Source organism: Stegostoma tigrinum, chromosome 23, assembly GCF_030684315.1.
Source record: "Stegostoma tigrinum isolate sSteTig4 chromosome 23, sSteTig4.hap1, whole genome shotgun sequence".
NCBI classification, from domain to species: Eukaryota; Metazoa; Chordata; class Chondrichthyes; order Orectolobiformes; family Stegostomatidae; genus Stegostoma; species Stegostoma tigrinum.
This window is the reverse complement of record NC_081376.1, coordinates 1,340,212-1,353,790: the sequence shown is the minus strand read 5'-3', so window position 1 is coordinate 1,353,790 and position 13,579 is coordinate 1,340,212. Positions and strand designations below refer to the sequence as shown.

Genomic DNA, 13,579 nt, shown 5'->3' with positions numbered 1-13,579 from the left:
CACCCTATCCCTGTAACCCTGCATTTCTCATGGCTAATCCACCTAGCCTGCACATCCCTGGACACTGGGCAATTTAGCATGACCAATCCACCTAATCTGCACATTTTTTAGGCTTTACACATTAGGTGCCAGATGACTGGAAGTGACTAATTCTGTGCTTTTGTTTAAGAAGGGGATGGGAGGAGAAGCCTGGGAACTATACACCTGAGAGTCTGACTTCGGTGATAGCTGAGTTGCTGGATTCTGAAAGGTAAGATTTATGTAGATTTGGAGAGACAAGGAATGATCAGGGATCATCAGCATGGATGTGTGCAAGATCCTTTTCTCATAAACTTGATGCATTTTTCGAGGAAGTAATCAAGATGATTGTTGAGGGCCAAGCAGGACACATTGTTTACTTGGATTTTAGGAAAGCCTTTGACAAGGTTCTGCACGGTAGACTAATTAATTAGTGAAGTTAGATCACATGGGATTCAGGGTGAGTTTGCCGATTAGATACAGAAGTGGCTTAATGACAGGAAACAGAGGGATGGTGATTTTAGGACTGGAGGCCTGTGACCAGCAGTGTTCGACATGCATCGGTGCTGGGTCCGCTTTTGCCTGTCATTAATGAATGATTTAGGTGAGAATCTGGGAGGTATGATTAGTAAGTTCGCAGATGACACCAAAATTGGTGCTACAGAGGTGAGTGAAGAAGGTTATCCAAGACAAAGAAATTATTGATCAATTGGGTCAATGGCCTTAAGATTGGCAGATGGAGTTTACTTTGGATAAGTGCAAAGTATTGGATTTTGGTACAGCAAATTAGGGCAGAACTTATACAATTAAAAGGCCGGTCCTGGGTAAAAATTCAAAATTCTTTGAAGTTTGCATCACAAATAAATCGTGAGGTTAGGAAGGTGTTTAGCAAGTTTGCCTTCGTCACTCAGAACTTTGCGTGCAGGAGTTGGGATGTCATGCTGAGGTTCCACAAGACGCTGGTGAGACCTCTTCTGGAATAGTGTCCAGTTCAGGATGTCCAGTTATAGGAAGGATCTTAAAATAAAGAGGGCTGAGAAAAGATTTAGCAGTATGTTGCCGGGAATGGATGGTTCATGTTATCAGAAGAGGCTGGCTAGTCTGGGACTTTTTCCACTAGATCTTGGAAGATTGAAGTGTGACCATAGACATTCATAAGATCAAGGACATAGAAAATGTGAATGGCAGATGTCCTTTCCCCAAGGTTGGCCGGGGGGGGGCGGCACGGTTTCAAAACTAGGGGACATTTTAAGGTGAAAGTTTTAAGGACTTTTTGCTTTACAGAGTGGTTCATGTGGGGGAAAAAACTTCCAGAGGAAGGGTGGATGCAGGCAGACATTTAGACATGAATAAGAAATGTGTGGAAGAATGTGGACCAAGACCAGGCAGGTGGAATGAGCTTAGTTTGGGATTACGATTACGATTGGTATAGACTCATTGAACCAAAGAGTCTGTTTTGTGCTGTATGACTGGCTCTTTAATAAAAGTAGTTATCTGAAATTGCTTTATCAATTATTACTATGACGACCAGAATTCTAAGGCGGCAAGAACAAGTGGGTGGATATACGATAACAAATGGAAAATTTGTGAAGGGAGACATTGAGGAGAACAAGTGGGCAGTAAATTCAAAGGAGACTACCAAGTTCTTCAGTTTTGAGGGAGGAACCTGACAGACCTTCTAATAGGGAATGAGCCTGGTCAGGTGATTGAAGTTTTAGTGGGTTAGTACTTTGGGAACAGTCACCTTAAGTCTAAGTTTTAAGTTACTTGTGGATAAGGATAAGGGATAAGACTAGTTCTTGGTGAAAGTACTAAATTGAGAGGAGGCGAACTATGGTAATATTAGGCAGAAACTGGGAAATTGAGTGTGGCCGTTTGAGGATAATTCCACATCCGGCAATCCGTTAGAACTGAATGCGCATTGAATATTTATTCATGTTAACTCTAATAACAGGGCATCTTGACATATATGAATAGGCTGGGAATAGCAGGAGATAGACAGTATAGTTGCAGAAAGTTTTTAGTTTGACAACGCAGGCTCAGTTCGACAATGGGTCAATTCTTGTACTGTACTGTTCTTTGAAATTAGTTTTGTCAAAACCAGTGAGGACACCTTTATTTCTATCTTCTCTGTAAAAGAAAAAATGCCAAATTTGGAAGTGAAGAAGAGTCAGATGAATGCTGAAAGGTCATGCCAGTCAGACTAAAGCCTGACCTGGTGAGAAGCAGCACGGATTATGACAATCCTGGGAAGGCAACTGAAGATATAGATGAGGCTGCATTAACTGTCAAAGGTGTCATGATCAGCCCTCAGCCAGATTTTCATGAATGCCAAAATATTTATGTAATTAATCACTAATTCATGGTTGGCAAAGGCCTTATGCACAAGTGAGCAGGCATTTTACACAAAACTGCATAGAGGAATGTTGACAGCTGATCCAATGGAGGAGTCTGCTGTGGCATGATAAATTGGAAATACAAACTTAGCAAGATGAACAGGCATACTGGGCAGGAAGGTGACAGGAAATCAGGAGACAACTATGGCTGCTGCACATAATGAGCCAGCGCTTCATGCTGAGAGGTGCAACTATGTTTGAATGGTAAAGGTAGAACAAGAAACTGTGGAAATACAGCAACGGATTCAGGTCTGGAATGGCAACCAAGAATGATCTCTGAGACAGCTCAAGTTCAAAGATCAGATTACATAGAAACCTTATTACAAACAATAGAATTTGAATTGAAATGACTGCTGTGTTTCCTGCATTAGTCAGATCACAAGATTATCGCAGTGTTGTAGCTTTAAATAAGTCAGAAATTCTATTGCTATCAGCATTTTGCAAGGAATTATAGGACTACTGTATTTTAGTAATCTGTATAATCTCCAATGAAATGGTAAGAAAGATACTTGACCAGTCAGGCCACTGCAATGTTCAAAGAGGTTAAAACAAAGTGCTGGAAAGAGATCTGCATTTATACATTGTTACACTAAATGTTGTATTTCAGACTTCAGAGGTCAGCCTGCACTCTGCGTAAATACAACAACAATCTTCCGAAACCAACATTAGCCTAGAATTTGTGGGATAAATCCATCCATGCAACAGGAATTCACTTTTCAGGTGATTTACCCAACATACCAGGCTTGCACCTTTGAAGATGCGGTTCACGGCAGGACAATTTGCAAGAATACTAATTCAAGGTGAAAACCAATATTTCTCCTGCATAAGAGTGATGATTGATTGGCAAGCAGACTAATCTGTATTACCATAAAGAATAATTTTTAATTGATGCATACTCCATGATAATATGCCAACAAACCACAGTCCATTTGCCAGCCAATCAGCATTTCCCTCTCATGGGGTATAATGTTGGTCTTCCTCTTCAACTGTTATTTCTTGCAAATTGTCCATACATGATGAAAAGCTTCAACAAAACGTCTTTTTTTCTGCAATATTCCTGCATCTATACCACCAAATGACTAAAAATATAATTCTTGTACTCTATCAGTGGAAGCTGCAGTAAATAGTCTCATTATAAAAAAATTCAGACAGGTTGAAGCAGCCAAAAGTACTGAGGAACTAAAAGTTAGTTGTGCTGTTTTGACAGGGAGATCCACCAGTACTGAACCCCTGTTTTACCAAGTGGTAACAGAAGAAGAATTGCCTTGCAGTGGAAAGTAATTTACATACTGTTTTGGTGCTGGAATCATAGGCTCGCTGATGTTTGAATTCAGAGGGACACCAGTAAAGCCAGGAGGGGGTTTACTAACAGGGGCAGTCAATCCTGGTGGAGGAGGAAGATTGGATGGTGGGCTCTTCACTGGTAATAAGTTGTTAAAACCTGGATAAAAAATAAATTCAGAATTAAATGTCTAAAATTTGCTCAAACTTTAAATTGTTTACAAAAACCAGATATCTTAGTGACCATTACAATTTAGCATTATCAAAAGTGAAGCATTCATTAGCTCACTACACTGAACCACAAGCATAGAGCCTCAAATTTCACATTTACCTCTACAGTGTTTAAGCCCCATCTGCTTTGTCAGAAACTTTTATTTCCATGCAGTTCTTTAGCTGCCAAATATTGATTTAAGCACTTACCCATTCTCCAGCAAACAATCCTTAGAATCTGTCCATAAAGAGATGGCTCCAATTTCACTAGAAGCATTTAGTTCTTACTGATAAAATTTCAGTGACTTAAGTTTTAAAATGGCTGAAGGTTATATACAGTGTCAGAAATATCCATGTCAAACCTGAAACACATTTTAAAACAACGCAGTGCACTGTTCAAATGATGGCAGACTTGAAGCCTTGCTATACCTTGTGACATGTCTAGCATAGAGCTGTCAACAGCAAGGTAGATAGTTTAAACAACTTTCGAATCTACTTAAGATTTTGACGCCGTTCAGCATTACTAGTTGAAGATACAGTCACAAATACCACTGGTTGTTTCAAACTCTGCACTGGCAGACAGCATCATGTTGAGACTTTCACAACAGTCAATTTTATTGAAGCATAGATTTTTGAACCATTTCTTCATACTTTAAGGCAATACAGTGTGCACCAATACCACTGGAAACAACCCACGTTGTTTCATTTTAACGAATCAGTCTGCACGGCCAGTATGGAGGCAAACACAGCAACCATTTTAACGTGCAACTTCATGTCGATTAATGAAATGAATGATAAATTCACTCTTATATTTGGTCATTTGAAAGAAAGTATGGGGAAAATGATTAGCACACAGGAGAACTCTCAACTGAACTGCCATTCAAAAGGGAAACAAAACAGCATGGATTAATACTTCAGTGGAAAGCAAATAAACCATTTCTTTAGCATCCTTATTGGAATGGTGCCTCGATCATATACCAAAATTCTTTGGGATTCAAACCCACAACCAATGAACTCAAAACAAAGCTGTAACCATATCACCCAAAGTCCAAGCAAATTGTTTAACAAGTCAACCATCACTGTAGGAGCACAAAAACTTTTACCAAAAAAACCTGGAACCGACAGTAGCAGATTGTCTCACGCTCACCTCATAAAAGTCAAAATACTTTCGTATTCTGACAAGTAGTTTCCTAGCTACAAAATCTGAAGCTTTCCTCCATTCCCTTGAAGCTCTGAATTTCATCAGTAATGATGAAATTAGAAAACTCTACTTCAAATTGCACGATGGCTGTTCAAGAATGTGTCAAAACCTAAAATAAGTGGGTCATTATAGGTGGTTGCAGCATGTTACAAGGATCAGCATGGGTACCTGAATTATTTACGATCCACACCCATAACTTGAACAAAACGACTAACATGTACAGTTTGCTTTATTTGATTATACAAAGATCGCTCGGAAAGTAAACAGTGCGAAGGGCACAAAATGTTTACAAAGAGATATAGATTGGTTAAGAATGTGACAACGTTGTGGGTTTGAGAGATTATGTTGCCGTACATTATTTTAAAAATGAGGTTTTATCATAGAGCTACAGAGCTGTCTACTAGGAAAGTCAGTAAACAGGCACCTTGGGGTTACTTGTGAGACATATCTCTTTTTCTGAATTTGCCCTTTTGCCAAGTGGTGTGCTTATGTTAAGTTACTAGATTGGAACAGCTAATTCGTAATAGTTATCATATCTATTATTTGTTAATTTTTCCAGAGTTAAGTTATTCTATGTTCTTTTGTTTTACAAAAACTATAGTGTTTAAATAAATTGTATTTTGCTTAACATCAAGAGATTTGACTAATTGAACTGCATCTGGAACATAGCAGATTACATTTGTCTGTAATATATTAAAAAAGGTAGGGTCTAGGCTACTTTCTTCGAATATTTTGAAGCTGTCTGGTCTAGTCCATAACAAGTGAGTGAACAAAATTTAGCAGATGGACTGCACTACAGAAATTGTGAAGAAGTTCAATTTGAAGAGAACAGAAAAGCAGTATGTTATTTCAAAGGGGTTTCACCAGTTCTGCATTAGAATATTAATGTCCTATATGAATCAGAAAGATCAGCAGTCAAGTCCAGCAAGTGGAGTATTAGCAACTATTCCAAGTGGTATGGTGGAATGTAAAAGATAGTTTTGCTACAATTGTTCCTACTGTTAAGTTTCTCTTGTGGGAGAGACTAAAACTAGGGGATAGCCTAAAAATGAGGTCTCCTATTTAAAATGGAGATGAGATATATTATATCTTCAAGTACCATTGGTTTGTGGAACATTTTTCCTCATAACAATGAAGGCTGGGTCATTTTCTTTTCAGGCTGAGCTAAGCATGACCTAGATTGAAAAGGGAGTCAAGGATAGAGAACAGGGGCTAGAAAGGGAAATTGAGTCCACAACCAGATCAAATAGTGGAGCAAGCTGAAAAATGCAATGGTGAGAGAGTTTACACAGGTTACTAAGGATTTGATGGGTGCAAATCCAATGACAGAGGAGGAGTCCAATGACAAAATGATCCTAAAGTACAAATAGGCCACAGGTTAGCAAGACCATTAAAAAAAGGTTTAAATCAAGATGGATACAACTGAAAAAGGAGGAGCTAGTGTTAAACCCTAGCTCAACATCACTACAGCACAGTCTGATCACTAGATTACAAAAATACAGATACAGGACAGGGTACCAAGAGAACTTGAAAAGACGACACCAGAAATGCAAAAGGTATACGTGCACATTGTTTAAAAATGCAATCTGGTCTGATTTTCCAAAAACGTTTGAGGATGTCTTTAAAATGAAGAAAGGTTTTGATATATAGACACAGAGAAAGGTTCCTCTTGTGGGAAAGACCATAAACTAGAAAACACCAGTCTAAGATAGTGACCAAAAAACGTCTACAAATGAATTTAGAACAAACCTTTTCATCCAAAGAATGCCGAGAATGTGGAGTGGGTGAAGTTCATAGTTTGAATACATTTAAATGTGAAGTAAAATAAAGGGAATAGTGAATAGTTTATTACAATGACTTTATGTAGTGTTTATTACAGTGGTCCTGTACTTTATATCTTATGCTGCCCATTGCAAATGGTACCAGCATGTTTAGTTTTCCTACAATGCATCAATTCTGACCACATCACCAAATAAAGTTGTTAACCTTTGGCAGGGGCCTCCATTTTATAACACAAAGAATGGATGTAATCATTCAAGAGCACAAGCTGCTCTCAAGCTCTCTTGATTTTAAGTTTAAAAACAATGCTTAGAATGGCATCCCAGTCACATACACATGGTAGGCCGAAGGGCCTAATCTTCTGTCGTACTATGTTCTAATGCTTTACAATAAATCATTCAAAATAATACCAAAAATGATCATTTCAACTTCAACATATTTACACCTTAATACTTAAATTCATACCTGGAGGTGGCATTTTTGGTAAAACTGGATTCCCAAGTGCAGGAAAATCTTCTTCAGGTAAAGGACCTGGATTGTCTTCGAATTTCTTAAAACCTGGCGGTTCCTTAAGTGTACATACACTTGCACTTTCAGGACATAGTTTGTCAGTGTGACCATTCAACACATTGGTAACTGGTGCACTCTGTTTAATTTCTGGAACATTCTCCTTTTGAGCTTTATTTACTACAGTATCAATGCAAAGAGATGAAGAAGAATTTTGCTTTTCACCTATTTTTTTCTTTTTGCCAACCTTACATACAGTCTGTGCTGAAGTTGTTAACAAAGAAGAAATATCTAGCATTGTCGGTGCACTTCTGAATTCTTGAGTTGTCAAACCACTGCCATCATCTTCTTCCTCGTTATCAGACTTTAAAGCTGCTTTAGATTTTGCTTTTGCACCATGAGTTGATAAGGATTTTTTAGCATTCTGATTAGAACTGTTGCTGCTGGAATGGACAGTTTTAAAACTACTTTTGCCGGGAACGGCAATCCACGCAGATCCAGATGTAGTCGTAGATGGTTTTTGTTGCTTAATTTTAGACACAAGGGCAGGAAAATCCTCCTCTTGAAAAGTGGTATTTTTCTTGGCTGTAGAAGTATAAGTTGGAGTAAGGCCTGCAGTACTGGCTTGTGCTGTAGCAGATAAGCTTGGAAATTCCTCTTCATTTAAGCGAACAGGAACTAAATGATTAGAACTGCAAAATGAAAGAAACTGAATTATAGATAAGTGTGTGCCTAGAAAAATCTACAGATTCCTTCCCAATGCACTAAATGACTGATCATATCTCATCAAATCCCATAAGAATTAAATAACTTGAAGGATTTCAAATGTAGTGTTGCATCTGGTGTTTGTCTGTGGTTCACTGCTACAAAAGGAGGAGTGCTGTAAATATTTAGATTATGGTTCATGCACTTTGCAAGGTATACTGCAATGTAAGAAAAACTTGTAGTTTCAATAACTTAAGTCAAAATAAATTTTTGCACTTTGAAACATTAGAATTAAAGAGCTAACACTAAAATGGCAGACAGAGAAACTTGAACAATACCTGACCTAACTGAAAACAGAAATTGTAACGCAAAAGAAAAAACAAGGTGAAAACTGATCCTTCTTCCCTTTTGCTCTGAAACTTTAGAAACCAAAACTTCGGGGCAGACAAACTACAAAAGGCACTCAGCCATACGGACAATGCTTGAAGTTTAAATCAGACACAGATACAGCTCATTAAATGATAGATGAAACAAATGATACTTAGACAGCCCTGGTCTTTCAGAAGAACAAAAGAAAACTAACTTCATAATTCATAGAATGGAATAGAGATGAGGATTAATCTAGTTTGAATCAGGTGAGGAAACAGAAATTGGAAGATTGCAGAGTTTGAAATTAATAGAAGATTCTGCATAGTTTATTTAATTAATGGTCAGACCCTGGGTAGTGCTATGGGAGAGACATGGGATTCAGGTACATAATTCTTTGAAATGTGTATCACAGGTAGACAGGGTGGTTAAGGCAGTGATTGCCTTCATTGCCCAGATCTTGAAGTTGGCACATTATATCGAGGTTGTACACAACATTGGTGAGGCCTCTTCTGGAGTACTGTGCACTGTTCTGGTCACTTTGCTATAGGATATTATTAAATTAGAGGGGATTCAGGAAAGATTTACCAGTACGTTGCTGGGAATGGACAGTTTGAGTAATAAGGAGAGGCTGGATAGGCAGAGGCATTTTTCACTGGAGCATAGGAGGTTGAAGGGTGACCTTGTAAAGGTTTATAAAATCATGAGGGGTACGGGGTATTTTTGCTAGGATAGGAGAGTTCAAAACTGGAGGGCATACTAGTAGCGCAAGAGGGGAAAGATTTTAAAAAAAGACATGGGGCAACTTTTCTCTTTGTATATAAAGTGGTCGTGTACAATGAACTGGGGGGGCAGGGGGCAGTGAGTGGTGGATGCAGGTAGCTACAACATTGAAGAGACTTTTGGATAAGACAATGAACAGGAAAAATTTGGAGGGATATGGTCCAAATGCTGGCAGGTGGAACTAGTTTAGTTTGGGCAAATGGTTAGAGAGTGGTCTAGTTGGGCTGAAGGGCTGGTTTCCATACCTTATGATCCTTGATGGATTGTGACACAAAAAGTAGTAGTAATCAGTAAATAAGCCTTAAAGGGTTAAAAAAATTACCAGGAACCACCCACAACAGAGAAGAAAATCAGAGGCCTTCCGAGGCCTCAAACACACTTCTAACTGTTCTCTACCAAGGGAAACAACTAAGATTTCATAAGAAGTGTGCTCTGCAAGTAACCCTTAGAACTGGCATACATGGGCAAACTCTTGTTAATTTCACTGTTACACAGTGCTGTTGTCACTGGACTAGTCACCGAAGTTGATATAACAAGGTATAGAGCTGGATGAACGCAGCAGGCCAAGAAGCATCAGAGGAGGAGGAAAACTGACATTTCGGGTTTAGACCCTTCTTTAGAAATGGGGGAGGGGAAGGGGTTTCTGAAATAAATAGGGAGGGGGGGGGGGGGGAAAGAGAGGTGGACAGAACACGGATAAAGGAGAAGATAGATGGAGAGGAGACAGACAGGTCAAAGAGGCGGGGATGGAGCCAGTAAAGGAGAGAATGTAGGTGGGGAGTTAGGGAGGGGATAGTTAAGTCCAGGGAGGACTGACAGGTCAAGGAGGCAGGTAGGTCAGATGGGGGTGGGGCTTGAGGGAGGAGTGGATAGGTGGGAGGAAAGACAGGGTTGGAGACAGGGACGAGCTGGGCTGGTTCTGCGATGCAGTCAGGGGCAGGGAGATTTTGAAGCTTGTGAAGTCCACATTGATACCATTGGGCTACAGGGTTCCCCAGCAAAATATGAGGCACTGTTCCTGCAACCTTTGGTTGGCATCATTGTGGCAGTGCAGGAGGCCCAATGATAAACATGTCAAAGGAGTGGGAGGGGTAGTTGAAATGGTTCGTGGCTGGGAGGGGCAGTCATTTGTCGTGAACAGAGCATAGTTGTTTCACAAAGCGGTCCCCAAGCCTCCACTTGGGTTTCCCTGATGTAGGGGAGGCCACATCGCCGAAGCTGATTTTGTACAGACATTGGATCAAATGCTAAGGCAAATGCTGAATTTTGATTTCAGTGAATAAACCTGGAATTTAAAAATAATTAAAAATCCCATCCGCTTCAATAATGCTCTTTAGGGAAATAAATCTGCCATCTTACCTGGTTTGGACTAAATGTGACACCAGACCATCAATGTTGGTGATTCTTAACAGCCCTCTGAAATGCAAGCCACTCAAACGAATGGCATCTAGGGATCGGCAGCAAAGGCTAGACTTGCCAGTGACATCCACAAAGCAAAGAAAATCATAACTTCTTGTTCTGGGGTCAAAGCAAGTATGCTATCAGAAAACACTGTGGTCACTTCAGACTGCTATGAGAAATTCACTGAGGTTGGGGAACCTATGAAATTCTCTTTTCACTGGAAGCTAAATCACTGATTTTAGAAAAAATTATTAATAGGATCAGGGTTTTGCTAAAAATCAGCATTTCCTGCCTATCACTAATTACTGTTGCTAACCTACAGGATTTGGATATTTTATAAACTGAAACTAAAATGAAGCCACCTTGGAATCTTCACAAAACACCTGAATTTTTTTGTTGCAAGTGGCATATAAAAAAATGTACTTTTTGAAATATGTAACTACCATTCTATACCTTGGGTTAGACAGAGCAGTTGTGGCCACTGCTTGGAGATTCTCTTGTCTTGAACTTTTGACAGCTTCTTTGGTACCTTTAAGGCAAATTACATCCAATTTACTCATACCTTGATAGTGAGGCAGTAAATCTTAGTTACAAGAAATCCAACAAAGGCTGTTGCTATGCTCTAATGGTTATAGTATACAGTGTTACACAATACCATAAAAAGTTAGTATTCTAGTCATCAGTCTTTGTCCAACACAATGCGGATAAAGGCAACTATATCCACTTCGTGGCTGCAGTGGGATGGGAGAGGGGTGAAATACCATTGAGACCTACAAACATAACCAGATAGGGTGAACAAAGGATAGATGTTCCCAGTGATCAGGAAGTCCAGAAATAGGGGTCAGTTTAAGAATACAGGGTAAACTATTTACAGCAGAGATAAGAAAAAAAATCCTTCACGCGGATTAGGGTAAGCCTGTGGAATTCTTTAACTGCTTTCCATGGCAAAGTCAAAACACCAAACACTTAAGGAGCTTGATCAGTTCTTAGGGCTGAAGGGATCAAAGGGTATGGGGACAAGGCAGGAAGAGGGTCCTGAGTTGAATGAATAGCCATTATCTTAATGAACAGTACAGCAGGCCTGAAAAGCATCCTATTTTCTATGTTTCTTCAAATAATGCAGAAAACATTAAAAAGGGTTAATATTCAGATTTCCAGTCATCAATTACAATATCGCATATGAACCTACATAAGCCAACAGCCCACCATGTTCAGAGGAATATATCAGAACGCACAGAAGACTGACTGACTAATAAGAAGTTGGGATAAAGGGGACATTTTCAGGATAGCAACCTGCAATGGGAAATGTAAGGGAACGGTTGTGGGTGGGATGCTGTGGACTTGTTGGCCTGAACAGCCTGTTTCCACACCGTAGGGGTTTGATGAGAACCAGAGTAGCACCGGGCGGGGGGTAAAGTTATTTACAATAATATTACGTATTTGGATGAGAGATGTGAATGAACCAAAGCCAAATTTTGTATATGATGGAAATAGGTGGGAAAGGAATAGTGAGGATGAAGGTCTGCTGATGGATTTTGTAAAGACTGTCTATTTTTCTATATTTTTTAAGTTGTGGGCAGTAATGAAGAAAGAATGGCTTCAAACACCTAAGATTGCCACATATTTCTATAGCAAGTAACTTGGAACTTGTTGCAGCACAGTTTCAACTGCTGCTTGTTCAAGCAGTCTTTGAAGTGCTGTTTGTAGATGAACTAACGCTGGATGGTTGTGAACAACCTGTACAAGAGGGAGCAGTTATGACGACATGACAAGGACAATGACAATGGTTTTCAGCTTGCCAGCAACTATGTGTTGCATTCTCAGGTAGATTAACAGCCTGGGGCTGTAAAGAAGATATAGAAAAGCCTCTAGGCCTCTCAGCTCAAGAGCTCTGTTACCTGAAGTAAAAAGGTGCTTGAAGTCTGAAGAAAACTAGGTCACCTTTCCTTCCACAGATGCTTTCAACTTTTTTTAAACTCGTGAGTCACAAGATCTTTAAGATATGGATCACTTCATTTGTGCCTCCTGCAAGCCAGCAAAAGGCCCTCATGAATGAAGCCCGAGAAGAAGATATTCTGCATCGCACCAGGATCAGAAAAATCATCTCAAAAACCCTGAAAAAGGAGCTGAAACTCAGCAGGTTTGGCAGCAGAAAGACAGACAACTTTTTTTGAGGAATTGGTCCACAGAGCATTGTGCGTGCAAAGAAATTCGATTTTGAATTCAACAGCAAGACAGATTTTTAAATCATGAGTTGGGGGATAAGGCAAGATAATGATGTAGAGGATTATCAGATCAACCATCTCACCGAATGGTGGAGCAGACTTGATAGGCACAATAACCTACTTCTGTTCCACATATAGTCAGCGTATTAGAGCATGGAAACAGGCCTTTCAACCCAAACTGGTCCATGGTGCCCTCTCAGCTAGCTCTAATTGCCTACATTTGGTCTATATCCCTCGAAACCCTTCTCATCCATGTATCTATTTTTAAAAATGCTGCTATTGTACCTGCCTCAACCACTTTCTCCAGCAGTCCATTCCTTATACACAGCAATCTCTGCATGAAGCAGCTGCCCCTCAATTCCTTAAATCTATGCCCTTTAGTTTTCAATTCCCCATCCTGAGGAAAACAGACTATATGCATTCATCCTATCTATGCCCCTCATGATTTTATACACCACATTCTCCTACACTCCAAGAATAAAGTCCTATCGTGGCCAACCTCTCCTTGTAACTTAGGCCTGCTAGTTCTGGCAATGTCCTTGTAAATACTCTTCGCACACTTTCCAGTTTAACTAGGTCTTTCTTATAACAGGGTGACCAGAACTGGACACAATACTCAAGCGTGGCCTCACTGACGGTTTATACACGACGTCCCAACTCCTATACTGAATGCCTTCAATGAAGGCCAGAATACTAAATGCTGCCTT

General features: G+C 39.7%; 1 protein-coding gene across 1 annotated transcript in view; it reads right to left on the bottom strand.

Moving 5' to 3' along the window:
- Nucleotides 1-13,579, bottom strand: part of znf598 (zinc finger protein 598) — a 56,967-nt gene that overhangs the window by 18,675 nt on the left and 24,713 nt on the right. The window contains exons 8-10 of the mRNA XM_048552296.2: nt 11,101-11,176; nt 7,351-8,084; nt 3,705-3,855 (exon numbers count right to left, since the gene is read on the bottom strand). Coding sequence (XP_048408253.1) covers nt 3,705-3,855; nt 7,351-8,084; nt 11,101-11,176 — 961 coding nt within the window. The remainder of the gene's footprint in view (nt 1-3,704; nt 3,856-7,350; nt 8,085-11,100; nt 11,177-13,579) is intronic.